A 26,266-nucleotide genomic window follows, 5' to 3' on the forward strand; every position below is an offset into this window, starting at 1 on the left:
ATGCTGTATCTTTCTTTTCTGATAACTTCTAATTCTAAATGATGAAGCAAATGTGTATACATAAAGAGCAAACCGCTTAATAAGAGCTTTTCTATTAAAATATGACCATACACATAAGACTAATGTGGACCAGCTGACCCCTCAATGTGTTTGGTGATGTCTTGACTTTGCAGTACAGCATAAGTCAGGACAAAAGAAGGATCTGGCTGTTGGATATCAGCATCCTCAATGCTTGTATTCACAGAAGAGATAAGCTGCAGAGGTGTGTGGTAACAAGAGGGGTAACAGGAGGGGGGATAGATGCCCAGTGTTTCTAATGTACAGATAAGGATATTAAAAAGTGTACATTGCTGGCCTTCATCCTATTAGTGATGCCCATACTATTAGATAAGTGGGTTGTCCAGCACCTATGTACGTATACCACACAAGCACCAGCACCCCATTTTCCTCAAACCAACATATTGGTATTAGGCCCGGTTCACATCTGTGCATGGGTTTCCGTTCGGGGAAGGGGGGGGGGGGGACACCTAATCCGCATAAAAAAACGGTTAGCTTAGGAAACCCGCGGACGCCATAGATTATTATAGGATCGCACTTCTTGGTCTTTCTGGAGACCTGGAATTCAAGCATCAAAGTCATCTATGACAGTAGGAGTCCCTGTCTTCTTGCAGTATAACCATCCTTTGTATTCATGAATGATTTGTTTTTTCCCCTCTATTAGATATCATTTACATATTTATCATGGACTATAGACAGGTGATACAATCATGAATGAAGACTGTGTGGCTAGCTTTAGTATATCTTTAGGCCTTCAATGAGATTGGTAAGGATCTGAAGCCTAGAACCCGTACTGGTTATTGTGTTTTCCAAGCACGTAGGCTCATTTGTATGTGATTGTTGCTGGTACTATGGCTTCCTTACTGAATTCAACAGGCATGTTCAGCTGCTCAGGCATGCGTCTTTATAGGGAGTTTGCGGTAGTACGTATACGATTGGTCAGCATTAGGTTTCTTCAGCACTATAGAGCTATGTTGCTGTCATTCAGGACATCTGAGATTGGTCCATCACAGTATGGAGAATTTAGCAAGGAGCAGTTAATCCTTAGTAAAAAAAAAAACCCCATTAAGGCTAATGTTGCATGTTCCATGTTGCGTAAATGCAGCTTTAGCTTTTTTTTGTTGCAGAATTTATTGCAGTTTGTAGCCAATAATGGCTACAAAAGGAATGGGAAATATAATGGAAGTTCTTATACTTCTACCTTCTGCTCATTCTACTCCAGGGTTTGGCTCAAAAATCGCAACAAAATCTGCAACAAAAAAAAGCTGCTTTTCCGCAACGTGGAAACGCGTTGTGGATTTTCACGCAGCGCTTTTCACAAAAAGTCCTCAGAGATTGCTTCAATTATACCTATAGGGAAACCCTTGGCGTTTCCGTAAATATAATTGACTGTATGGTGACCATTTTGTAAGTCGCAGCATTTCCGCTGCACAGATTTTTCTGCAATATATAGATGGAGTTCGCAATTTAATATATTTTTTTTAAATATGTGATCAATGACAAATGTCTGACTTTACACTGAGAAGTGATCGGCAATGACCCTTTATGGTGCATCACTTTAATATTAAAAAGCCGATGAAAATTCTTTTCTTATCTAACATGATCTCAAATTAAAATTTTGCCTTTCTAACGACTATACATTTGCCTCTATCATAGCGGTACCCATCATAAAGCACATCTTACACGCGGCCGCCATGCACAATCTTGTCCACAATGAAACATTTATAAGTAAAGGAACATGTTTTGATGTTGGTCCCTAAAGTAAGGTTTAAAATCCTGTAGAATAAAAAAAAAATCCCATTTTTAACTGAAACGTATCCAGTGTTTATATCCAGCAGAGCAGTCATGATTACTAAGAGTGCAGAATGCAATTTCTATTCCTGGGAGCAGAGATGAAAGTGGCCTTAAACATCACATTACATCAGACTACTCTGGGGAGTTCTTTTGTATTGCATTAGTAACTGAAAAGCCTAATTGGGTGATTTTGTATTAGTATTTGTGCTTTTACTTCAAAACCATATGGCTCTATTTTAATATGTTTATTTTGAACATGTAAGACATAATACATTCTATTATAGGAAATGATAGAACACATAACGAGAGTGACACAATGAGATCTCTCCGAGCCTACAGTATTGAGTCTTCAGTCTGGATTCGTCTATAATGTTAATTGGTACAATGTAAAAGGTTACACACATCGGCCTTGCTTGCTCCATGTTACCATGTTGTTCTTTTACTGTAAAATGAATGATATACAGTGTAAGGAGGGGTCAGATAATATTCACAATACTGCAAACACTACAGATACTGTATAATATACTGGTAATGAAGATATGTGGAATACAGGACACAAAAGCCAATATACTGTATGTCATGTGTAATGAAGTCTAAGGCTGGTCGTACACGACCGTATTGAAGACCAGTAGTCTTGCTGATCGGCAACATAGACACCGCAGACGTCCGTGTCCTGCCGCATTCGCCCATAGAGTTCTATGGGCGAGTCCGTGCAGTGCCACATTTCACGGCCATTACGGACATGTCCTATAAATTGCAGACCACGGTTGCGGCCCGGCCACACCACGTATAAAATGTCCGGTGGTGTAAGAGGCCGCATTGAATATAATGTGTCCGCAAATTGTCCGCAATTGAAAACCCTGAATTGTGGACCATTTGCGGACTTATATTACAGCCGTGTAAGACCAGCCTTAAAGAGATCTTCCAGACACTACATAAGGATTTCCTAATATACGGGTGAAATGTTGATTCTGTTGGAATTTCATACATCTTTACCAACCTAGATGGTGTTTAAAGCCTGATTCACATCTGCTTTCGATATTCTGTTCAGTGGGTCCACTAGGGGACCTCCGTAGGAATACCGAACACATTAAAAAGCAGTTAGCAAACAAACCACACAGACCCCATAGACTATAATGGGGTCTGTGTGTTTTCCACGCAGTGTCCGCATGAATAATGCGGAGAGAAAAGTGCTTCTTGCAGTATTTTTCTCTCCGGATGATTCGTGCGGAAAACACACGGACCCCATTATAGTCTATTGGGTCCATGTTCTTTTTTAGCTAACCACTTTTTAATGCATTCAGTATTCTGTTCGAGGGGTCCTCAAGTGGACTACAGAGTTTTTTGGACCGGATCTCCACAAAATGCCTCCTATTGACTTCAATGGGAGCCATTCACTTCATTTCTCTGCTAGCATTTTTTTCCCGCTCGCAGAAAAAAGAAGCGAGCTGCCTGATCTTGATGCGGATTCCGCCGCGGCATACGCGGTGTGAGACTCCCTCCTGACTAGGCTCATTCATTTGGGCCTAATCTGGAGTGAAATTACACAACTGGATGCCAGTGCACTTCACAGGCATCCAATTGCGACTAGCCGCGGGATGCATCAAAATCCGGTCTAAAAACCTCAGTGTGACCTCAGCCTCAAAGGGATTGTCTTCTAAGGACTCTCTATGTTGCCCATTTACGGATTAGGGGAATTATTTCACCTACGTGGAAGTTTTTTCAATGAACCAATATGGATAGTAAATATCACCTATGGGTGTCACCATACAAGTCTTTCATATATTACACTTCAATGGCTGCCATGTAATAATACCACATCTCCCCTGAATCGGCTGCCAACAATGTCCCGGCTGTCTTATCGGGTGTGAAAAGTGAGACCTAAGGCTTGAGCCACTGAATACCACAAAATACACATGTACCATAGTATATCGGGATCATCTATATCTCTACCTGACTATTTTTTTATGGTGGTTCAGTTCATCTCTGTAGGACAGGATATGGCCTCCATCATTATGATTCATGGTTTATTATTGCTTTTTTCCCTCTTTGTTAGTCAAGAGATAGCATTTGTTCTATGTTTTGTGCCTCAGGGGATATATTTGGTATGCATGCAAAGATTAGATAGAAAGATTACTTTGCTATATGCAAAAATGCTTTGATGTGTGGAAAATTATTCATTTTTTATTTCTGGCTGATAAAATTATTAAATGGAGGCCATGATATGCTTTACAGCCAAGATAAGTGTCCTACAAAAATGTTTTTTTTTTTCTTTCTTAATGCCTATAAGTGGTTTTGGTATATTACATGACATCAGTGTCTTTATTAATTGCCATATTCTCTATGGAATAATAGGGATAATATTAAAGGTTTGCCCACTTTAGACAATTCTTATTTGTTAAAGGGCCCCCCAATAATGAACTTTCTCAGTGCTGGGGTCTGCATTCAGGTCCAATTTGTTTTCAGTTTCCCTGCAGTGCCCCCACAGGTGGAATGAAGCAATGCAGTTCCATTTTAAATTATTGGGTTGTCTGGGTTTTTCTGGGTTAAGAAACTCCACACTATCTATGGGTCTAGTCCCTATATGGTGAGTTTATTCGAAAAATAGGGTTTTTTAAATCAAAGAAATGTTCATTTAAATTTTATCCTTGAAAGTTATTCTAAATTAAAGATCAAGTACAGATATTTATTACACAACAACGAATGGTGTAAGGAGTGTATGTTCTTTCTATAAGAGATAATGGCATAGTAACTATTGGATAGAGCTTAGGAAGAAGGGTTAGAATGAGCTATGCTAGTGGGGTCAACCTGAATTTAGGATCTCATTTCCATGGGTGTCACAGAATATTGACTTATCTTATTCGATTGTAGCAAAATTACAAACAGTAAATATATAGTTACGTATCAGTGTTAGTATTTGTCTGACCCCACAATGGGGTCATTTAGCTAAGGGAACTCACCCTCTAATGTGTATGGTGGCCTCTCTCGGCATATCGGGTAAGAGAAGGACTCAACAGTTTTCCATAAGCCAGTTCCATAGGTGACTTACGGAACCTTTATTTTTTTCCCCATTCAGAACATAGGCATTCTTGGCCAATCTTGGATACTGTAGCTGATGGTTGACAGATATCTGACGTGTATGGACAGATATGGACAGAGATTTTCTTACGGCATCATATATATATATATATATATATATATATATATATATTATATAATATATTCCTTAGAATCAGTAGTTAGGAATACTAACAAATATAACTGCTAATTCTGTATCTCATGATACTTGTTGCGGCCAGACAAGCACCTGAATTCCTTACATTTTAATAAGTGCTAAAGAATATTTTGTTTTCAGATGAGGCAATTTTGGAAAAGACTTCTACAGCTAGTTGGCACGTGAGGAATTTACTTTGGTTTTGCATTCTGTTGGCAAAGAAACATTTTTGTTATAGTTCAGTAGTTTCATGTTGCTTCTCTCCTCTTTTGGCTCGCGCCCCAGTTTCTTGGTTGATTCCACGGCTGGTGGCTATGGACATGCCAGAGGCTGACATTGAGTCAGTTGCATATTGTATTCCTCGTGTCTAAAATCATGTGCCTCTTTGTTGTATGTGTTTAGAATTTCTAAAAAAAAAAATTTACCTTTTTTTTTTCTTTTACTTTAAAATTACCTGAAATTTGTTGTGACAATGCAAGATAATATAAAAGATATTCCAGGTCATATAATGTAAATTTGGAAATTGTTTTATTCATGAGTTTGCACCCCTGTAATTGGGTGTGATGTATAAAGAATGAAAAAATATCAAAAGGCTTTTTAGTTCCCAGTGACAAAACTCAATAGAAAAAAAAAGCCTGATTACTTATAAAACAGTGACACATTTGTCCACAGGATGTTTGCGGTATTGCAGTTTAATGAAGCTAGGCTGCAGTACCAGACACAACCCACAGACCGGTGTGGCTCTGTTTCTGAAAATAAGTATCTATGCTTTTCTATTCCTGGACAACCTATTTAAGTACTGACAAGGCTGCTTGGCCATTTTCTATTCTTACCTCTTACTAATAAGTTATCTGAGATTGATTGGTTAATAAGGACCTTTTTCCTGGGAACCAGGAGCCTTATAGCTATGGCAGCGCCACACCTCCCATGAGGCGACCTGAAGCGACCGCTTCAGGCGGCGCTATGCCAGGGCCCCAGGGAGGGCGGCATTTTTGCTGACCTAAGCCAGTCCAGGACAAGCTGTCCTGGACTGGCTTAGGGTCACTGTCACTGAGCGGTGGATTGGGGAGGCCACTGGAGCAGCGCTGCTCCAGCGGCCGCCCCTCACGCTCAGGCAGAGAGCAGGTCCTTTCCATGCCTGCTCTCTACCTGTTAAGACGTTCGCTCTGCTCGGTCCCGCCCCCTCAGCTCAGCCCCGCCCCCTCAGCTCGGCCTCGCCCCATTCACGCGGCCACGCGCTGCCCCCTTCAGCTCAGGGGGTGGGGGCGGCTTTCTGACGTCTGCCTCAGGCAGCAGAAACAAATGGTTCACCCCTGAGCTATGGGGTAGCGTATGCCTCGCAAAAAATCTAGCTTATGTGACATAACTGTCCAAACATGACGCTTAGTAGCTGCACAGGGCCATTGTACGTACTTATAGAAGTCAATGGAGGAGCTTCATTCAGTTGTATAAAAGAAACACTTTTTGTTTTTCCACTTTACACAATCAACTTTAGGCCGGGGTCCCACATAGTGTAAACACCACGGTTTGGCCACAGCAAGAAATACTGTGTTTTACAGTCACTGCAAAGTAGATTGGATTCTAGCATATTCCATCCACAAATGCACTGTGAAAATGCTGCAGGGAAAACTGCGATGTGTTTCCATGTTTTTCTCAGGCTGAGGCCCATTTTTTGTTGCAGATTTTGCTGCGATTTTTGAGTCAAAGCCAAGAATGTCCATCAAAAGAATGGGAAATATATAGAAAGTTCTTATATTTCTACCTTGTCCTCAATCCACTCTTGGTTTTGGCTCAAAAAATACGCAGCAAAATCTGCAACATAAAAGGCTGTGTTACCGCAACATGAGTCCTCAGCCTCCCATTCTTTTCAATTAGAGTTATCAGGTGGAATCTGCTTGAGGATTGAGCAGGATGCTTTATGTTTTTTCTGCTAGAAGAAAAAAACATCTAAAGGAAAAAAAATCAGCGTCTTCCTCTCACTGAAATGAATGGAAACTGCTTTCAGGGAGGAATTTGGAGCTGATGCAAATGCAAAGTCTTCCATGTGAACATAGCCTAAGGATAATAATATTGTGTTATCAGTGTCTGTCAAGGCTTTTTACTGGACACTCCTGTTGTGCTATTGTAGACAGCAAAAAAACCCATATGTATTCATATACTGTCAAGTGGAGGCCAAAACAGCTCTATTTTGTGCACCACTGTTCTTAGAATATGTGGGGAAGGTAGCTCGGTAGAAGCAGTGGTGCGGACCCAAACAGCCAAGACGGACACAAAATATGCAGCAAACTGGTTTATTTAGAAAAACAGGAAAATAAATAAACCTTGACTTCAGACACAAAATAAGCAAAATACAGCCTTAACTTCAGGTAAAAACAGAATAAAAACCTGCTTGTCCGAGTGACTTACTAAACAGTAAGGTTAACCTAACTATATATGTGGCTTACTACCATCTACACAAACAAAAAAAGAGCAATATTGTCTCACCGGTCTCAGGATTACAGGACAGAACCATACACCTCCTTTCACTCCATGGATCTGCTGCCTTTTCTGGCCCAGTAATGAGCCAAGGACTTACACCTGGAGCTGAGGCCTACTCAAGACTCGCACTGGACCAAACATAAGTTAAAAACATGAGGGAGATATAGCGAGATTCCAGCACTCTGTCTGTCACCTTCTCACAGTATATTACAAATGCAGTGAGAAAAGACCCTAAGGTTTGATTCACACTAGTGTTCGGGGACTCAATTCCCTATTCCGCTTAAAATATGCGGAGAGAAAGGTTCTGCAAGCAGTACTTTTCTCTCTGCTTATTTCGGACGGAAACCAGGTGGACCCAATTATAGTCTATGGGGTCTACAGTCTTCCATGGGCCACCGCTTTATAAGTGGATAGGGTTTCTGTTTTTCAAACCAAAGAATGGTAACCCAAGCGATTGTATGAACGTAGCATGATAAAGTGCCATGTGGAGGCACTTATATACGGTATATAGCTGTCTCATATATAGACAGGTGAATAAATAGATTTAGGCTGTTATATAAATAGATTGATAAATAGGCAGATAGTCAGATAGTCAGACAATAGGTAGGGAGACAGGTATAAGTAGATAGATAGATAGATAGATAGATAGATAGATAGATAGATAGATAGATAGATAGATAGATAGATAGATATGAGGCAGATGCAGATCATATCTGAGCTTTTGTACAAACACCATTGCTAGAATGAGGGTTGTTTCGCACTTGGAGTGTCATCATCGCTGCTATCTAGGCTATTTATTTAGAGGATGTCTGGTCAGGATGAAAAGTTCATACTGATCAATAAAGTTTTGAGCGATACGCTTTCCTGGTATATCATTAACTCATGCTTGGCTGAACAAGTCACTTTATTTACTAACTTCCACTTTAATGTGTCCATTGACCTGGTTTTGCCATCACTCGGGGTCACACGGTGATTGTCCTCACAGGACTTTATGTAAAAAATGGCTCTTTGTGTTGCACAATGTTATCACTTGCAGCTTTGGAAAGGACATGCATTAAAGGAATCTAAGTCTGAAGAAAGACGTATTTAAATTAAATGAATTCCAAGTCACTTGCAGAGCACCTAGCAATTTTATCTTCCATTTATCATTGCATCAGGTTTATTTTGTCTCATCGGGATTGAGCTGGTGTCATTTTATGCTCCGGAATTAAAGTGACTGTAGTTAGGTGACATTTGCTGAGTGTGCGCAGAACTATTATGAGCATTAGTTAAATCTATGCCAGTAAAATGCATTTAACGGTTAAAACCTTTGAAGTAAATGTTATTCTTTGTAAGACTTAAAAGAAATAGACCGGGCCCACATCTACCACCAACCAGTAACATTTGTATACACTTTTTATAACAGCTGACCCCGCTATTTTTTGGAGTTGTTTAGTAAGATAATAAAGAGCCCTTATCGCAAATCGCAAAATTAAAAATGATTTTTATTTCTTCAAAGCAAATGAACATTTTACACTCCTGCAAATCAATGGAAACATAATTCTGCCACATAGATCAATCCTGATCTTTAGGCAGTTGAAGATGGTCTGAACAAAGTAATTTACTTGATTATGGCAAGTAGCACATTTATTGATGGTGTGAAGTTGAGGAATGCAGAGAGGCCGCTTAGTATAATAGAATCTAAGCAGCGGCGGCGGTGGCGGCTGCGAGAAATCCGGGAGCGAGGAGTAACAGTAATGCGTTATTTGCTGTTAGTTGGCTACTGATAATTACCATTTTCAAAGCAGCTCTCTTAATGTTATATGGAAGTCCAGGTTAACAACTCCTCTCATTGACATTATTATTAATACATTACCGTACTTCTCTTCTGATATCGCCAGCAGAAAGACTAAACTGTAATCATCAAGTACTGTGCACTGAATGTTCATTATATAATAAATGGAGGCTTTCGGTTTTCCTGCTCATGTAAAGTAGAAATGGGATGAACAATAGTATATTCACATTAACTCTATTTTAACTTGTGGTACCGGATTAGAGAACCTTGGGCCTACCTCGTAATATTTATCAGTCCGCTTATAAAGTATAGGGGATGATTTATTAAGACCTGGTTCACATCTGTGCATGGGTTTTCCTTCAGGGGTCCACTTGGGGACGACCCAAACAGAAACCTAATCCACATACAAAAGTGGTTACCTCAGGAAACCTGCGGACCCCATAAACTGTAATAGGGTCCATGTGGTTTCCGCTGGGTTTCTGCATGAAAAAAATGCAGAGAGAAAAGGACTTTTCTCTCCGCATTTTTCATGTGGAGAAGGGAACGGAATGGCCTGAATGCAGATGTGAACCAGGCCTTGGACCAGCATCGTCCATGCCTGTCTTGATAATCCTTACACCACCGGATTTGCACCTAATTTATAATGAGGTTCACACCTCGTCATATATTACGCTCATCCTCTGGGATCCATGGGGACCGTGAATCAAATATACTTGAAAATTTCTGTAAATAATGATAAATATAACAGGGTCAATGGCATCTGTCTAGACAACCCCCTGCCTTGCACCATTGAGGAAAACACAAAAAGATGCAAATCACAAAAAAATCTCAGTTTTTCAGTATAAATTCTCACTTGTGTAAAAAATGTGTGACTTTTTTCATGGTTTGGGGCACAATCCATGAAAAAATCAGCCCCATAGTGTTCAGCGGTAAGTGATGGCTACAAAGTCACCTCCAAATAGGTATGTCTTCTGCTTGACGGGATTCATTATTATGTGTCCTATTCTGGGTCCAAAAACTGCACTGAAAGTGGTCTTCTTAGTGACTGGTGTTCTTAAAGAAGACAGCCACTATGTATAATATTGGTGGACCTTAAAATCTTTTACAGGAAATCTGGTGTGGATGAGGTGGTGGTCTTCTGAAAGAGGTGGTCCTGTGTAGATGCAGATACTGACCAGGGATAAACACATTCATATTACATAGGCTCATGCAAAGTGAATGCGGGAGAAACTATTGCGATTGTGATTTTACCCCCCCCATTCCACTGCACTTATTTTCAGCAGTACAACCCTGATCACACAGGGCGGTGTTCTGCCATAAGTAATGGGCCACATCTTTAGTTTTACATTCCTAATATACCGTAGCTAGCTATTATTTCTGTATCCAAGTGCCAGCCATGATACCATACCAGCATGGTGGGAGGAGGAAATTTTTGTAAATGAAGGAGAGCCTACACAAAGCCATAGTACTATAGTTTGTGTAGGTGTCATGACTTGCCCAGTCTTTTTCAGTGACTAATTTTAATGGGGCTTCTTAGGAAAAATGTTCTGTATTTATAAGACCTTCAAGATTACCAACTGGTTTACGTGAAGGGCATTATATAGTTATACAAAGATGGTACAATTGTGCAGGTGGTATCTACTACATTTCAATATTTCTACAGATGTACAAGAACTATGAAGGAGGTATCTACTATGGGTTTGTGGCCGGGTACAGAAACGGAAGGACAAAGGAGTTTGTATGAATTATTATATCAATAGTGTGGACAGTCTGTCTCTTTTGCTGGAATGAAATTAATATATTGCAATAAATATTGGCAAAAGGTGACTGCACAATGCAACTGTAATGTCAACAGTATTTTATTATAAAATCTAGCTACTTTTCACATTTCATATTAAGCAAATGTTTAAAACCTAATTTCATTCTGTATGATCTAATCTTGTAAAGAGATTTATCCAAGAGCAGGATACATTTAATGAGATTAAAATGCATTGCAAAGTAAATTACAGGTCAGGCCAAGTATAGTACTATTGCACTGGGAGTCTTCTTATCTCTGCGATGCTGTTTTTGTGAGCCATTGGTCGCCTGAGTCGCTTTTTGTTTTTGGTTCCCTGATATATTCTTAAATTTTCTTGAGTGCAAATGTTTGAAACTGCTCAAATTTTATATGTTTGTGTATTCTTTATAACCATTATCACCATTACAAATGTCCACAAGTTTGCATTACTGACTTGATTCATTCAGAAATTGGTAGTCGTTACAAAAACACTCATAAGATTGTATAAGAGATCTGCTAAGGAATTGGAGTTTAGAACCAACTTATTTTCTGTTAGGGCCTCTTCACACGGCGTAAGCGCTCGGCTCATTCCGAGCCATACACGCGAGCGCTTCTAAACACTTCCCATTCACTTCAATGGGAGTGCGCGTAAAGCCGGCTTTACGAGCGCTCCCATTGAAGTGAATGGGAAGTGTTTAGAAGCGCTCGCGTGTACAGCTCTGAATGAGCCGAGCACTTACGCCATGTGAAGGGGCCCTTACTTATAAAGTTCTAACGTTTTCCACTGTGTTGTACCAAGATTGCCATCATCAGCCCCTGTACCCAATGGTACTCACAATCTACTCGGGTGAACCTTACAGGAAGTCTATAAACCTATTGGTATGTAGTAGGGAGGGAACATTGAGAAACCAACTACCAAAAAACTCAACCTTAGGCCTCTTGCAGACGACTGTGGCCAAAATCAGTCTGCTATCCAAGGTTTTCCCGGATAGCACCATGAACTATTCATTTCTATGGGCACGTACACATGATTGTGAATTACATGTCCTATTTCTGTCCTATTTTATGGCCATGCTTTATTTTTCATTTAATGAAAGGGGCAGCAGAAGTGCGGCTGGTGCATGGGCGGCACACGGATGGACTGGAAGCACAGTCGCCTGCAACCGGCCTTATACATGGAATACATAAAAACGTTCTGTGAACATTGTCCTTACTCTAATTAACTCTTGTGCGGCAAGACAACAGTGTTAATCATTGAGTCACTTTTTTTTCTAGGATTTTTTTTAGAATATAGTTTAATTTTCTGCTCCCTAACATGACACTATTTACAGATATACAGGCTATCCTTTTTTGACAGTAAACTTCCTGGCAGGCAACCAAACGTCTTCAGTAGCCAAGTAGCAGTTCCCAATGTCACATATTTTAGTGAATGCAAAAATATGACTTTAACAAGGTGCACAGTACTGTCATATGGTACTTTTGGCAACATCCTAAAAATTTATCTCAATAAGAGTGGTTTCACACAGTATATTTTTTAATGTGTGTGTATAAAAAGTGACACAGTTTGTGTGGCAGATTTTCAGAATTTTTTAGTCAAAGCCAGAAGTGGGTTCAGAGGGAATACATTAAGGCTGAAGCCCCATGTTGCGGAAACACAGCTTTTTTTGTTGCAGATTTTGCAGCTTTTTTTTTTTTTTTGAGCCAAAGCCAAGAATACGAATGAGAAATATATAGGAAGATCTTATACTACCTTCTACTTAATCCACTCCTGGCTTTCGATCCAAAAAACCGCATCAAAGTCTTCAACAAAAAAAGCTGCGTTTCCGCAATGTGGGGCCTTAGCCTTAGAGAACTTCTTCTACTTGCTGGATCCATTTCTGGCCTAGCTCCAAAAAAATGGGGCAGATGTATTATGAATGCATTTTTTGCCAATTTTGACTGATTTTTTTTTGTAGGGATTTTTTTTACGACAAATTTATAAAAATTCTACATCATAAACTTGGGGTAATTCTCTAGGGCACTAAGGATTTTTGGTGCATTTTCGAAGCAAAGTTAGAAGTGGAAATAAAATCACATATAGTGAATTTGGGATGCAACTATGCATAATCTAAATAGCAAGTCAGTTTTCCAAAACGAAACACTGAGTACAAATAAAAAATGGCACACATCACAATATAAATTTGGTGTTCACAAAAAAAGAGCAAATTAAGGTAAAAAGGTACCAGAATTGTAGGGCAAAAACAATAATATATTTACCCAACTGTGTGTGAAATTTCTCTTGACCTGAAAATAATTATTACTACAACTGATTGATTTTACAAAAGATAAATATAGATTTTATTTTATTTTTTATATCAGTTTGAGCATGTGATTGATCAGTAATTGATGTTACTATTGTGCTGTTTTTCAGGCAAGGATGAGCCCAGCAGCTATACATGTACAACATGTAAACAGCCATTCTCCAGTGCATGGTTTCTCCTGCAACATGCACAGAACACTCACGGCTTCAGAATCTATCTGGAAAGTGAACATGGCAGTCCTCTTACACCCCGGGTAGGCATTCCATCAGGACTGGGTGCAGAATGTCCTTCACAGCCACCACTCCATGGAATTCATATTGCTGACAATAATCCTTTTAACCTATTGAGAATCCCTGGATCAGTATCAAGAGAGGCTTCTGGTCTATCTGAGGGTCGATTCCCACCAACTCCCCCATTATTTAGCCCCCCACCAAGACATCATTTGGATCCACACCGTATAGAACGTCTGGGTGCAGAAGAAATGGCTCTCGCAACACACCACCCGAGTGCCTTTGACAGGGTACTGCGACTTAACCCCCTGGCTATGGAACCACCAGCAATGGATTTTTCAAGGAGACTTAGAGAGCTAGCTGGTAACACTTCCAGTTCCAGTCCCCCTTTGTCACCGAACCGGCCAAGCCCTATGCAAAGGTTACTGCAGCCATTCCAGTCCAGCAGCAAACCACCATTTTTGGCAACTCCACCCCTCCCTCCTCTTCAGTCTGTACCTCCTCCTTCACAGCCTCCTGTTAAATCAAAATCTTGTGAATTTTGTGGGAAAACTTTTAAATTTCAAAGCAATCTAGTAGTACACCGTAGAAGCCACACTGGAGAAAAACCCTATAAATGCAACCTGTGTGACCATGCATGTACGCAGGCTAGCAAACTAAAACGCCACATGAAAACACACATGCATAAATCCTCCCCAATGACAGTTAAATCAGATGATGGTCTTTCCACGGCCAGTTCTCCCGAGCCAGGAACCAGTGATTTAGTTGGCAGTGCAAGCAATGCCCTCAAGTCTGTAGTGGCCAAGTTCAAAAGTGAAAATGATCCAAACATGATCCCAGAGAATGGAGATGAGGATGAAGAGGAAGAGGAGGAGGAGGAGGAAGAGGAGGAAGAAGAGGAGGAGGAGGAGGATTTGACTGAAACAGACAGTAGGCCGGATTATAGTTTTGCCCTAAATCTTGAAGCTGCTCGTCACCACGAAAACAACTCCAGATCTGGTGAGGAAAGCCGATCTATGCCTGACGTCATGCAAAGCGTGGGTCTTGGTGCAATGCATCACTTTAGTGATGCCTTTCATCAGGCGTTGGTTGATAAACATAAAAGAGGGCATTTATCAGAACCAGAAGCTCAAAGAGACACTTGTGATGAAGACTCAGTGGCAGGAGAATCAGACCGTATAGATGGTGGTACTGTTAATGGGAGGGGTTGTTCACCTGGTGAATCTGCTTCAGGAGGCTTGTCAAAAAAATTGCTTCTTGGTAGTCCAAGTTCCATGAGTCCTTTTTCTAAACGCATAAAACTTGAGAAGGAATTTGACCTCCCTGCTGCAGCTATGCCTAACACAGAAAATGTTTACTCCCAGTGGCTTGCTGGCTATGCCGCATCTAGGCAGCTAAAAGATCCATTCCTCACTTTTGGAGACTCTAGACAATCGCCATTTGCCTCCTCTTCAGAGCACTCATCTGAAAATGGTAGTTTACGTTTTTCTACACCTCCAGGGGAGATGGATGGAGGGATTTCAGGCCGTAGTGGCACAGGAAGTGGAGGAAGTACTCCCCATATTAGTGGCCCAGGGCCTGGAAGGCCCAGTTCAAAAGAGGGCAAGCGCAGCGACACTTGTGAGTACTGTGGAAAAATCTTCAAGAACTGTAGTAACCTTACTGTTCACAGGAGGAGCCACACTGGTGAAAGGCCATATAAGTGTGAGCTTTGCAACTACGCCTGCGCGCAGAGTAGCAAACTTACCCGGCACATGAAAACACATGGTCAGGTGGGAAAGGACGTTTACAAATGTGAAATTTGTCAGATGCCTTTTAGCGTGTACAGTACCCTGGAGAAACACATGAAAAAATGGCACAGTGATCGAGTCTTGAATAATGATATAAAAACTGAATAGAGGTATATCGATAAACCCCATGTAGATTTTTTTCTAGTCCCTTGTGATAAAAAAAAATAATGAAAGCTAAGGATACAAGACCGTGCTTATCACTAGCACTCCTGATTTTTCTTTTTTTTTTTCTAATTTTTTTTTTTCTTTTTTTTTTTTTTTTGTTCTCACCGTTTGAATGCATGTTCTTTATTGGGGCAATACTATTGCATTTTACGCAAACTTTGAGCCTTTCTCTTGTGCAATAATTTACATGTTGTGTATGTTGTTTTTTCTAAATTTATTTTTTTTATATAATAGACAGCATGTTTGGTATGTTCTAGCTATTTTCATTTGTCCCTGAATTAGTTGCAAAACAAACATTACTGTTTCCAGTTCTGTGCTGACAAGTGACCATGCTGCATACATTCTGCAATACATATCATGTACAGTTTTGTGTTCTGATGTGCGGAGGGAACATCTCTTCACCAGACTTCCAGGGACAGGTATTATAGTGCTGCAAATGCTGGTGGAACCTCATCTCCTCATGCCAGGGGTTACTTTTTAGTGTTTTTAAGAAGCAAATATTATGGCATAAGAAGCAAACCAACAAAAATACATAAAAAAGGCCTTCAAATAATAATAATTTGTTCTATCATTTGGTTTAAATGAAGCATATCTGAGTGCCTTCAGTCTATTTGAAACCATGTCAATGGTTCTTCCTATGTTGAAATAAACATGTAGCTTAATTCAACTTGGATATATGTAGGTCTCCATTGATCTAATGTATAATTATAATATATTGTATTTCTTATAACTGAGGCTACCTAAAATATTACCCAGTCTGTCCTAGTTAATCATCATTTTTTCATGATATTTATTATATTAATTGTAATTGAAGGAATATTATTCTTATTTCCAGTTAAACCTTAGGGTTTTGGGGGTTTCCAGGAAAAAAAAAAAACATATATGTCCTATGCTTAAGATGATTGGAGGCTCCAATGATCAACAGTAAGAAAGGGCACTAGCACTAAAGTGGGTACCGCACCCCTTTAAGTGTGTATCCAGGCTCAATGTCCTTATGTCTAGCGGTACTGGGTACCACAATGTGAATGTGGCTGAGCCACCGTACCAGGCACCGCAGCATTGAGCCCCCCTGATACTGCTGATTTTTGTGTTTAGGATAGGACATCTATGTGAAGTTGTATCGGTCTATCACAGGGACCCTCACCAATAACAATACGTTAAGGATAGGCCATCAATATCTTTTTTTTCCACGGAAAACCCCTTTCAATTAAAGTTGAGCTAGAATTCTATGAAAAAAAGTTTAACTGTATTATAATATAGAATTTTTTTGTTTGCAAAATGTAAAGAAATTCAAAGTAAATTATTAGCGATTGTCCGATGGACAATCCATAGCAATGTTGCAAATTCTGTACTGTATGGTATGTTAGGTAATAATGATATGCTATCAAGTGGCACAATCGTGACATAGTCAATGTGTACCATGAAAACCAGGCATATAAGGTAAATATAATGATGATTAACTACGAACCTTCAAGGCTTGTCTCAAAAAATACCCCCTTAAAAAAAAAAAATAGGAAAGACATGCATAAAAGTATAAATTCTACCCAATAATACATTTCTATTGCTATTTTTTCTTTCTTTGCACTGTCTATTGTTATTACAATTCTACAGATTCATTGTTTCAATACTAAGCTACTATCCGCCCCGGTTGGTATTCAAATAGCACTTGACTCTTCCAGAAATGTGTGTACCTTCCCTTTAATCAGAGGTACTGTGGTTGAGTATAAAGAATGCTCAGATACATTTTAATGCACTGTACAATTTTCCCTGTTTACAGGCTTACATATAAGGGAAATGTTGCAAAAAAGCTATATATATATAAATATATAAGTATATAAAAAGATGTATGTATATGCAAATACATGCACATACAGACATATACACCTACATAGATATAAATGAATAAAAAAAAGATATATATACATACAAGTATGCATGTATATATATACTCTGCCAGTTATGTACTTGACTTACAGATATGCTGAAACCATGTAGACAATGCTGTGAAAGGAAACAGACCACATGTACTTTACAAAATAATGATCGCCTTGGCCTTTTCAGTACAGGGGTATTTTTGGTGTACAAAAACCGTTTTAAATATAAATGTTTCTGTGTTTTTTTTTTGTTTTTTGTTTTTTTTTTAATTACGAAACAAACCTTTTGTTTAGGGGAATTGTATTTTAGGGCTTCATTGTCTTGTCGAAGACGTAATATTCATTGCAAATAAAATGGTAGAGGAATTTCTATGCCTTGGATATATCCTGGTTTTTTTCAGGTTGTTTATAAATGTGCATTGGGAAAAAGGTTCCATATTATATAGTACTTAAATCTAGGGAAATGCACACTCCTGTTGATTCCTATGCTAAAACACATCTATTGTCTTTCTTTTTCTGTACTTTTAGAATGGTATTTGAATTTCAATGTTCATCTAGAGTAGGAACTATAGTATTTATATTGAAGCTTGTATTTTTAACAGTTACTTGTTCTTTTTTGGAAAGGTATCGATGTACCTTTTTTTATGGTAGTGGAATAAAACACAGGCTGCCACAGTATATATATACATATATATATATATATAAATATATTTTTTTTTTATTTCGGCAGGATAATATAGTGCAAATTATTTGTATGTTTTAAAACAAAAAAAAATTCAAAAAAAAAAAAAATCGAGTGTGACATTGTACAGTACAGAAGCCATATGATGGCGACTTGGGAATACCGATTAGAATGTCATGCAAAAAAGCCGTCTTACAGAGGGCTGTACATATCTTTTTATTTCGTTCTTCTCTCTTGCTGCCATACTGTACACAGTACTGCAAGCTGATGGCATTGGTTTGTTCTGTAGCGTGCTTTCTGTCCCTTTTTTCCACCTACATTCCAGCATCAAAACTTCATATGCAGTAAAAGAAACACATTTTATTTCTTTTCATTGCCAAAAACTAAATGGTGCTTTATATTTAGATTGGGGGAAAAAAAAAATCATATGCAAAGCATATTAAAGTGGAAGATCACTCAAGTCAAGACTTTTTTTCTTTTTTGTAAATGGCAATGTAGAATATTTTGTTATTGGCCTTTTCTATTCCTGTAATGAAAGCTGTTTGTCGTAACTTGAAATTTTATCTTTTACTATGGGAGTCACTATTTATTATTGGTCATGTGCTTATGTTTAAAACGGAGGCACATATTTTGATCTTTTTTTAATATTTTTCTTATTTTTTATTTTATTTCAATGACCAAAGGTCATGCAAACCTGGCTTTTATTGTATTTGTTTCTGGTCTGTTAATTTCTATTGGAGAAACCACTGTCTGTGTTTTTTTGGCAGTTGTCTGCATTATCCTGTTCATATACCCATTTTGTCCCTTTTATTGAAAAATAAAAAAGTAATAAAATACACAGCATCAGACTCTTGTGACCTTATTTGATACTATTATGAAATATAGCGTGGGAAGAAATACCATGGAAAGCAAATTAAATAATTTTATTAATTACACGTTGCATCATAGTTACTAATAAGAACACTATTCATAAATATATACATATTCTACATTGATAACCTTGATACATAGATTTTTTCTATCACTTACAATGGTTCTTCCTTTTTTAAGTTAGAATTCATAGGCTTAAAACACATAGCAAAAAAAAAGTCACAATGAAAAAAATTCAAAAGGTAAAAAAATAAATACAATAATTTACAATTTTACATACTAGTTAGAAAAAAGAAAAATTAAGTCACAATGAAAAAAATTCAAAGTAAATTGAGTAAAAAAATTGGTGCTTAAAATTGATAATCCAATTTTACATACCAGTTGGAAATTTTTCTAAAACATAACCACAACATCAACCCACATTTCACCGGCTTCACTATTTTTTTTCTATCTGTACAAATTATTAATTAATAGTTGCCTGCAATGTCAGTTTTTTTTGTTCTTCCTTCAGTCCCCATATTTGTTTTCCATTTTACAAACCGCGCATGCATTACCATCCATATGGCTTCTATTTGTATTTTTTGTGTACTGTAAATTTTTTTTTTTTTCTTATAAATTTCTGGCAAAAAAAAAAAAATTGCCACACAATTAGAAAAGGAAAAAAAGAACACAATATTGTTTTCTTTTTATGCATAATGGTTTGTAATCTTCTTGTTCCCCATGTCTTTATGGTAGTGCATTTTTTATTTACTAAGAGTGTGATTTGTATCCCTTTTTTCTAGGGGGAAAATACAGCATCTTTAAATCTAAGGACAGAACAATCAAATTTATATGGCAAGAAGTCTGAAAAGATATGCAAAAGTGTAAACAAATATGCATACCAATTTGGCCAGAAATAATAACACCTAGATTTGGAAGAACAGAAGACAAAGGAGAAGACGATCGCGTTAATATGAACAGGCCAACGTATTGTAAATGAAAAAAAAAAAATCCTTCAACCTGACCTCTATGTATTACACTTGTAGTTGAGTATTATTGGTCATTGCACCTAGCAGGAATGCTCTTAGAGTACATTACTTCCCTGTATTGACATGACTTTGACTTTTTTTTTTTTTTAAAGACAAATAGCCACAAAAAGCCAGCACAGGATTTAAGATGTAATCCCAGTCTTGTGAAGATATAAAAATTTGCATCAACATCATTATTTCACACAAAATTTTTGGAAATCAAATGCACATTTTGCAGAATAAAAAAAATAACACTGTACAAGTAGCTACTGTTATTTCAACTTATTGTATGCTGGACTGAGATGGAGAATTCCCATTGAAAATGACAGGCCTAGGCAATCTTGGTCTTTTTAGGACTTCATGATACCCTTATTTAAGAGATAATATACAGTACGGCCTCAATAACTGGGGCTTTAAAACCTAGTCAACAAGAACATAATTTACAAATGGCATGTTGTACTCCGAGCTCTAAAGGAAAAAAAAAAATTGTAATACAAAGTGTGACATTTTCTAACTGTGTGATAAATTAATGGTGTTATAAAAACCATGAACCATTGAGGCCTTTTCAAGTTTGTTAGAAATCTGCACCAGATTTATATGGCACCCATAATGTGTTCTTAAGCTGCTGTAAAATTTCATGCAAGCATGACCTAGTGTCCAGAGAAAATTTTATAAATATATTTCTATGTCGAAAAAAAAATGTGGTAACCCTTAACTGTTTACTGTTAGGTTTTTGAGGCCAACTTCAAAAAATACTTTAGAAGAAAAAGGGTCATTTTAGAATCTTGTATAAGCTCTTGGGACAATAGTATCACTCAAGGTATTTTCTGCAAAGATACTGAAGACCATTGGTACAACAAGGAATTTTTTTTTTTTTTCCTTTGTGGTCTGACTCCACTTCTATGTTCCTACAAGTCGCAATAAAATCCAGAATAAAAGGAGATCTAGTATCAGTGCCTGAAATTCTAAATATTGCTTGCATTATACAACAGGAGGGGGGTTCCTTTTAATGCAGTTTGTACAGAATAACATATTGTAGGGTAAAACAAATCTGCCAGTTCTTCTGTTAATTGTTACCCATTTTGGGTGAATTTAATGTGATGTAAACTGTTGTTATATACTGAAAGTATATTCCAGGAATCATTGTTAATATACATTCTACATTTGCCTTTAAAAAGGCCGAAACACAAAAGAAATTAAATTGACACAATAAACTGTAAAGATTTAGGCCTGTTTTTTTCTCGTTATTTAATTTTTTTTTCAAAAAGGAAAAAAATAAAATAAAAAAATCAATGCTTGTTACCTAAAATCACAGGCTACGGTGAACGAAGCGCGTTATCCATGATGAATTCTAAAGTTGGAAATTGTTACCTTAAATTGTATACTACGTTTATTGAGTACAGTATACAAGATAAATACTGGAGATGATCTGCGAGACCGCAACAAGAATAATGACACCTCCAAGTTCAAGAGTACATTGCCACTTTGGGAATTGGATCTAATCAATACACTAATGTAAGCAGCCACATAACATATCGTTCTGCCCTTGCATATATTTAGCCCTCTGACGGCATGGACGTATTTTAGTGTCTGGTAAACGATGGCGAGGGGGTTAATTACCCACCAGGCTACAATTCTTAAAAAAAAGAAAAAAAAAATAGTTCCCGGTTTCAGATACAGATGTCTGTTGAGCCTCAAAGAGTAACCTGTGACCCCATCTTTCACTTTTGCCGTGTGTATGACAGAGCCAGTTTAAACATATTCTGGTTTAACCCTTGAATGCCGATGCTTTGTCGGAAGGGCAGGATAGGGAATTTATTGTACTAGTACAAGAAGCCTATATTGCATAAAGTTGTAAAATATGTCAACATTAAGGAAGAAGATTCTTCTGCAAGCAAAGCAAGTAAGCAATAACAACCGTTGGATGACAGTGGATGGAAGTTGGTTACCCATAGAGCTATAAAATATACATATTCCTATTTGTTTTTACTTAGATTTCTCTACCTTGATCTGTTACATGTACGCAGCCTTAGAACATCTGGAGTAATAGTCTGTGTCTCCTCTTTCTTTGAACTTATCCATTGGAATTTCATAATTTACCTATGTTTGAAGGCTCAAGGGGACTTCTCGAAAAATTCCTGGCATAGTTGTAGAAGGACCATCAATTACATAAATCTCATAACTTACAACACATTAGCTGACCACACCTGGCAGACGCACATATTATTCAGTATACATATTGGTCACTTGATAGAATTTTTTTCCTGTAAGTTAAGGCCACATTGATGAACAATTTTTGGAATATTACCATACTGGTCTTAGGTATTTTAGGTATTTGGTTATGCACAGGATAATCAATGCTTTTCTAACACATACGTTACTATTAGAAAACCATTTATAGCTTTCTCTCATGGTATTATGTGCCATGATAAGGTTCTTGTGGGTAAAACATTTCCTTAGGATGACATCAGTCTATTTCTATTATTAAACCTGCTAGAAGTCGATTATTGTTGCTCGTTGCAGACAACAATTACTATACAGAGATATGACAGATGGGATAGACTGCACTAGCTGAGGAATGAACAAAGGTGGACAACAGAATTATGTACATGACAACTTACTATATTAAGGTTTTGTGCACATGAACACAAAATGCATATACTGCAACATAGAGGCTGTACTGAGATGCAATATGGCACTAGAGTCTGCCGTAGTGCTATACTATACATCTGTATAGGCTCAGTATCATAAGGTAGAATATAGATCCTGTAAGAATTATGGTATAGTCCATGCAATGCTATATTTTCCTGCAGAGCCATTGGTTGTAAGGTAGAATATCTCCACAGTGCAGCACCTTATGGAGTTTAATATGGCAGCATACAAGGTGCTTATAACTCTATAGGAACCAAGTTGTAGAGGCAATGGCGTGTCTACCATGGAGTCAGGGTAGGCAATTGCTATGGGACCTGTAGAGAGAATTGGAGGAAGAGTAGGCAATAGTTATGGGACCTGTAGATGGAAATGGAGGCAGAGTAGGCAATTGCAGGGAATTGGAGGAAGAGTAGGCAATTGCAGGGAATTGGAGGAAGAGTAGGCAATTGCAGGGAATTGGAGGAAGAGTAGGCAATTGCAGGGAATTGGAGGAAGAGTAGGCAATTGCAGGGAATTGGAGGAAGAGTAGGCAATTGCTGTGGGTCCTGTACAGGGAATTGGAGGCAGAGTAAGCAATTGTTATGGGACTTGTAAATGGAATTGGAGGCAATTGTTATGGGATCTGTAGAGAAAATTGGAGGAAGAGTAGGAATTAGTTATGGGACCTGTAGATGGAATTGGAGGCAGAGTAGGCAATTGCTATGGGACCTGTAGAGAGAACTGGAGGAAGAGTAGGCAATAGTTATGGGACCTGTACAGGGAATTGGAGGAAGAGTAAGCAGTTGTTATGGGACCTGTAGATGGAATTGGAGGCAATTGTTATGGGACCTGTAGAGAGAATTGGAGGAAGGGTAGGCAATTGCCATGGGACCTGTACCGGGAATTGGAGGCAGTACAGGAAACTGACATGAGGCCTGTGGAGTGAGAGGTCACCCAGGTCCTTCTTGCAACATGTTCATCTCTTTTGATGTTGGGTAGTCCAAGTATCATAAATACTCCCCCTTGCACTGTTTATTGAAATTAATGATAACATTTGTCAGATTTGCCCCCCACCCTATCAGGAGGTTGCTAACTTTAAAAAGCTGCAGTAGGTCAGAATATAGTGAAATAGGGGAGGCACTGGAGAAAAATACAACTGAAAGGGTTACTGTCTGTCAGTTGTACATGTGCACTTTTGCTCAGAGATAAGGATGCCATTATTATAATTCTTGGTAGTTTTTTTTCTTTTTTTTTTTTCTTCAAAATCATTTACTTGAAATTATCAAAATATATTAAGGGGAATTCATCAATCCCTCCATGCCAGTTATCTGGCGTACAGGGATGAAACTGTTCCAATGTTACGGGTGCCAACCTGAGAGCTTTGCACAGCCAAATAAGCATATGATATATCAGAGGCACTCCAAGTAGTAGTAATTCAGTAGAAATAATATTTATTAAAGAAGACGTTTATGTTTTTAATAAACCATAAACTTCCAGGGTGGTTCTGACTTTAGGTCATGCGATCAGAACCCAGCGCCAGAGTTGCTCCTCCTCCTCTCTTCTCTCCTGTGTTCACTGTTTCTTACTTGGTTACTTGAAACTATGAGGACTGGATTTACTATCATAATGATGTATTCAGTCAGCCCCATAGTACAAGTAAATAGTGAACATGGGACACTAGGCGAGGCCAGAGGAGGTGGCGCATTCAGGGAGCAGATGCTGATCTCAATTACATAATCTTGGGTCAGAACCAGTCCAGAAACCCATTGTTTGGCCACTACGAGACCCATGCCTAATCCCAACATAGCCCAGGTCTTCAATATTGGTCATACAGTTAAGATGAAAGAAATATAGTATCAAGCTTGTTCCTCTTAAGTAAAATGATCATGGTTTTACAAACTCCACGCTATTAAAATCTCTACATGAATGACGTTGTACAGGTCTAGCACAGCGTACAACCTCCTGCTTTACAGTCACTGTGTGAGAAAGGTCTGATGGGCACACCATCCTGGATTCTGATGAGTTTGTGGGTGCCCCAATTGGACACCAGGGGACCCGTTTGCAATCATCCCTAGGGATATACAATGGACCCAATGCTGTATGTTTAGCAATCCTTCTGTTATGGCACAGTGATAGCCAGAGATCGAGAGCATAATGTATTAGCATTATTAGCATACAGGAGTCTGCTATTGCATTATAAATGGACACTGCATTTTTACCCTATAAAAAGTTACGGCTGCTGAAATGTGAGTAGACAATTTTTTTTTTTTAATGTGTGAATTAAGGGGTTAAATATTGATGATATTAGGCTAGGTCATCAATATTAGGGCTAGTTCACACGTGAACAAAGGGGCGGATTTTGACAGCGGATTTCGCTTCAAAATCCGTCCCTTTACAATGGTGGTCTATGTAGACCACCGGGCTTTTTTTTTCCGCTAGCGGAGGAAAGAAAGGACATGCCCTTTCTTCAGGCGAAGCCCGCGCGGCTTCCATCCCCGGCAGCTCCCTCCTATGTTGGCTCATTCATTTGAGCCGACAGCAGAGGGGAAAGCCGTGACCGCGATGGTCGCGGCAGGCGGGTTTTGACAAGAGAGAGACGCGGCTCGCCGCGGCTCTTTCCGTGTCAAAACCCGCGCGGGCAGTTCACATGTGAACTGACCCTTAGATGGTTGAGAGTCCAACTCTCAGCATCCATGCCCATCAACTGTTTAAAGGGATCACAACGCATAGAAAATCGCTGCAGCATCTTGTTGACGGTGATTGGTCATATGACTTTTCTGCAGCTCGGTCTTGTTCAAGTGAATGGAATTATACTGCAATACTAAGTACAGCCATTATGTAACGTACAGTGTTGTGCCTGCCATATAACTCCATATAAACAAAAGGCCATAAGCACTCACCTGAATAGCATTGTCTATTCTAACAGATCAATGGTCCTGCTGAGAAGATGTGAAGTCCTGGAAAACCTCATTAAAATGGATGATATATTATACAAATTCGGAAACTGAAAGAAACAGACAATGGGTAGAACATTTAGGTAAGATAACTTCCACCAAGCCTCAAGGGGTATACAGCCCATATAGCACTTTTATGGGGTGTTGCAGTCACTGTACAGGAAGATGTTGTCTCAACTGGTGCAATAATGAAAGAGAGAAGTGAAAACAACCAGAAGGATCCAGATACGATGCTTTCCCTTTGGGTACTCTGTATCATGGTACATTTTAGATCCATAATGACCCATAATGAGGAATTACTTTTTTTTTTTTCAAAGAAAGGACAATTACCCCAGGAGGAACGCAGACATCTATTATAACACTGTAAATACACAAATGATCTATAGAAAAAGGTGACGTTTCACTTTAAATGTACAGTCTCCTTATGTACACTGTACACACCCTGGTCAGATCTCTGATAACAGAGTGGACCTACTGTGTCAAGATTAGATTTGGCTTAGTGGAGTCTAGGGCTACATTCAGATAACAGTAGATAAAAACAAGCATGAAAACTGTTTTGTCACTGACATTTTGCTTCGTTCTGAGACAAGTTTTCCCGGATCCCCCCATAGACCTGAGTCTAATAATGGCTCCATGAAAAGGGACAAAAATTGGGCCTGTCCTAATTTT

At 38.6% G+C, this 26,266-nt stretch overlaps 1 protein-coding gene across 2 annotated transcripts in view; it reads left to right on the forward strand.

Moving 5' to 3' along the window:
• BCL11A (BCL11 transcription factor A) overlaps positions 1-21,245 on the forward strand; it is a 117,998-nt gene extending 96,753 nt beyond the window's left edge. Inside the window, exons 3-4 of one of the 2 annotated variants that reach the window (XM_075267576.1) lie at positions 13,505-15,244; positions 19,788-21,245. In XM_075267576.1, coding sequence (XP_075123677.1) covers positions 13,505-15,244; positions 19,788-19,852 — 1,805 coding nt within the window. In that variant the 3' untranslated portion in view covers positions 19,853-21,245. Of the gene's footprint in view, positions 1-13,504; positions 15,525-19,787 lie in introns of both variants that reach the window. The other variant, XM_075267575.1, reaches the window with a different exon arrangement.
• Positions 21,246-26,266: the final 5,021 nt, after the last annotated feature.

Source organism: Leptodactylus fuscus, chromosome 3 (assembly GCF_031893055.1).
Source record: "Leptodactylus fuscus isolate aLepFus1 chromosome 3, aLepFus1.hap2, whole genome shotgun sequence".
Classification (NCBI taxonomy): Eukaryota; Metazoa; Chordata; class Amphibia; order Anura; family Leptodactylidae; genus Leptodactylus; species Leptodactylus fuscus.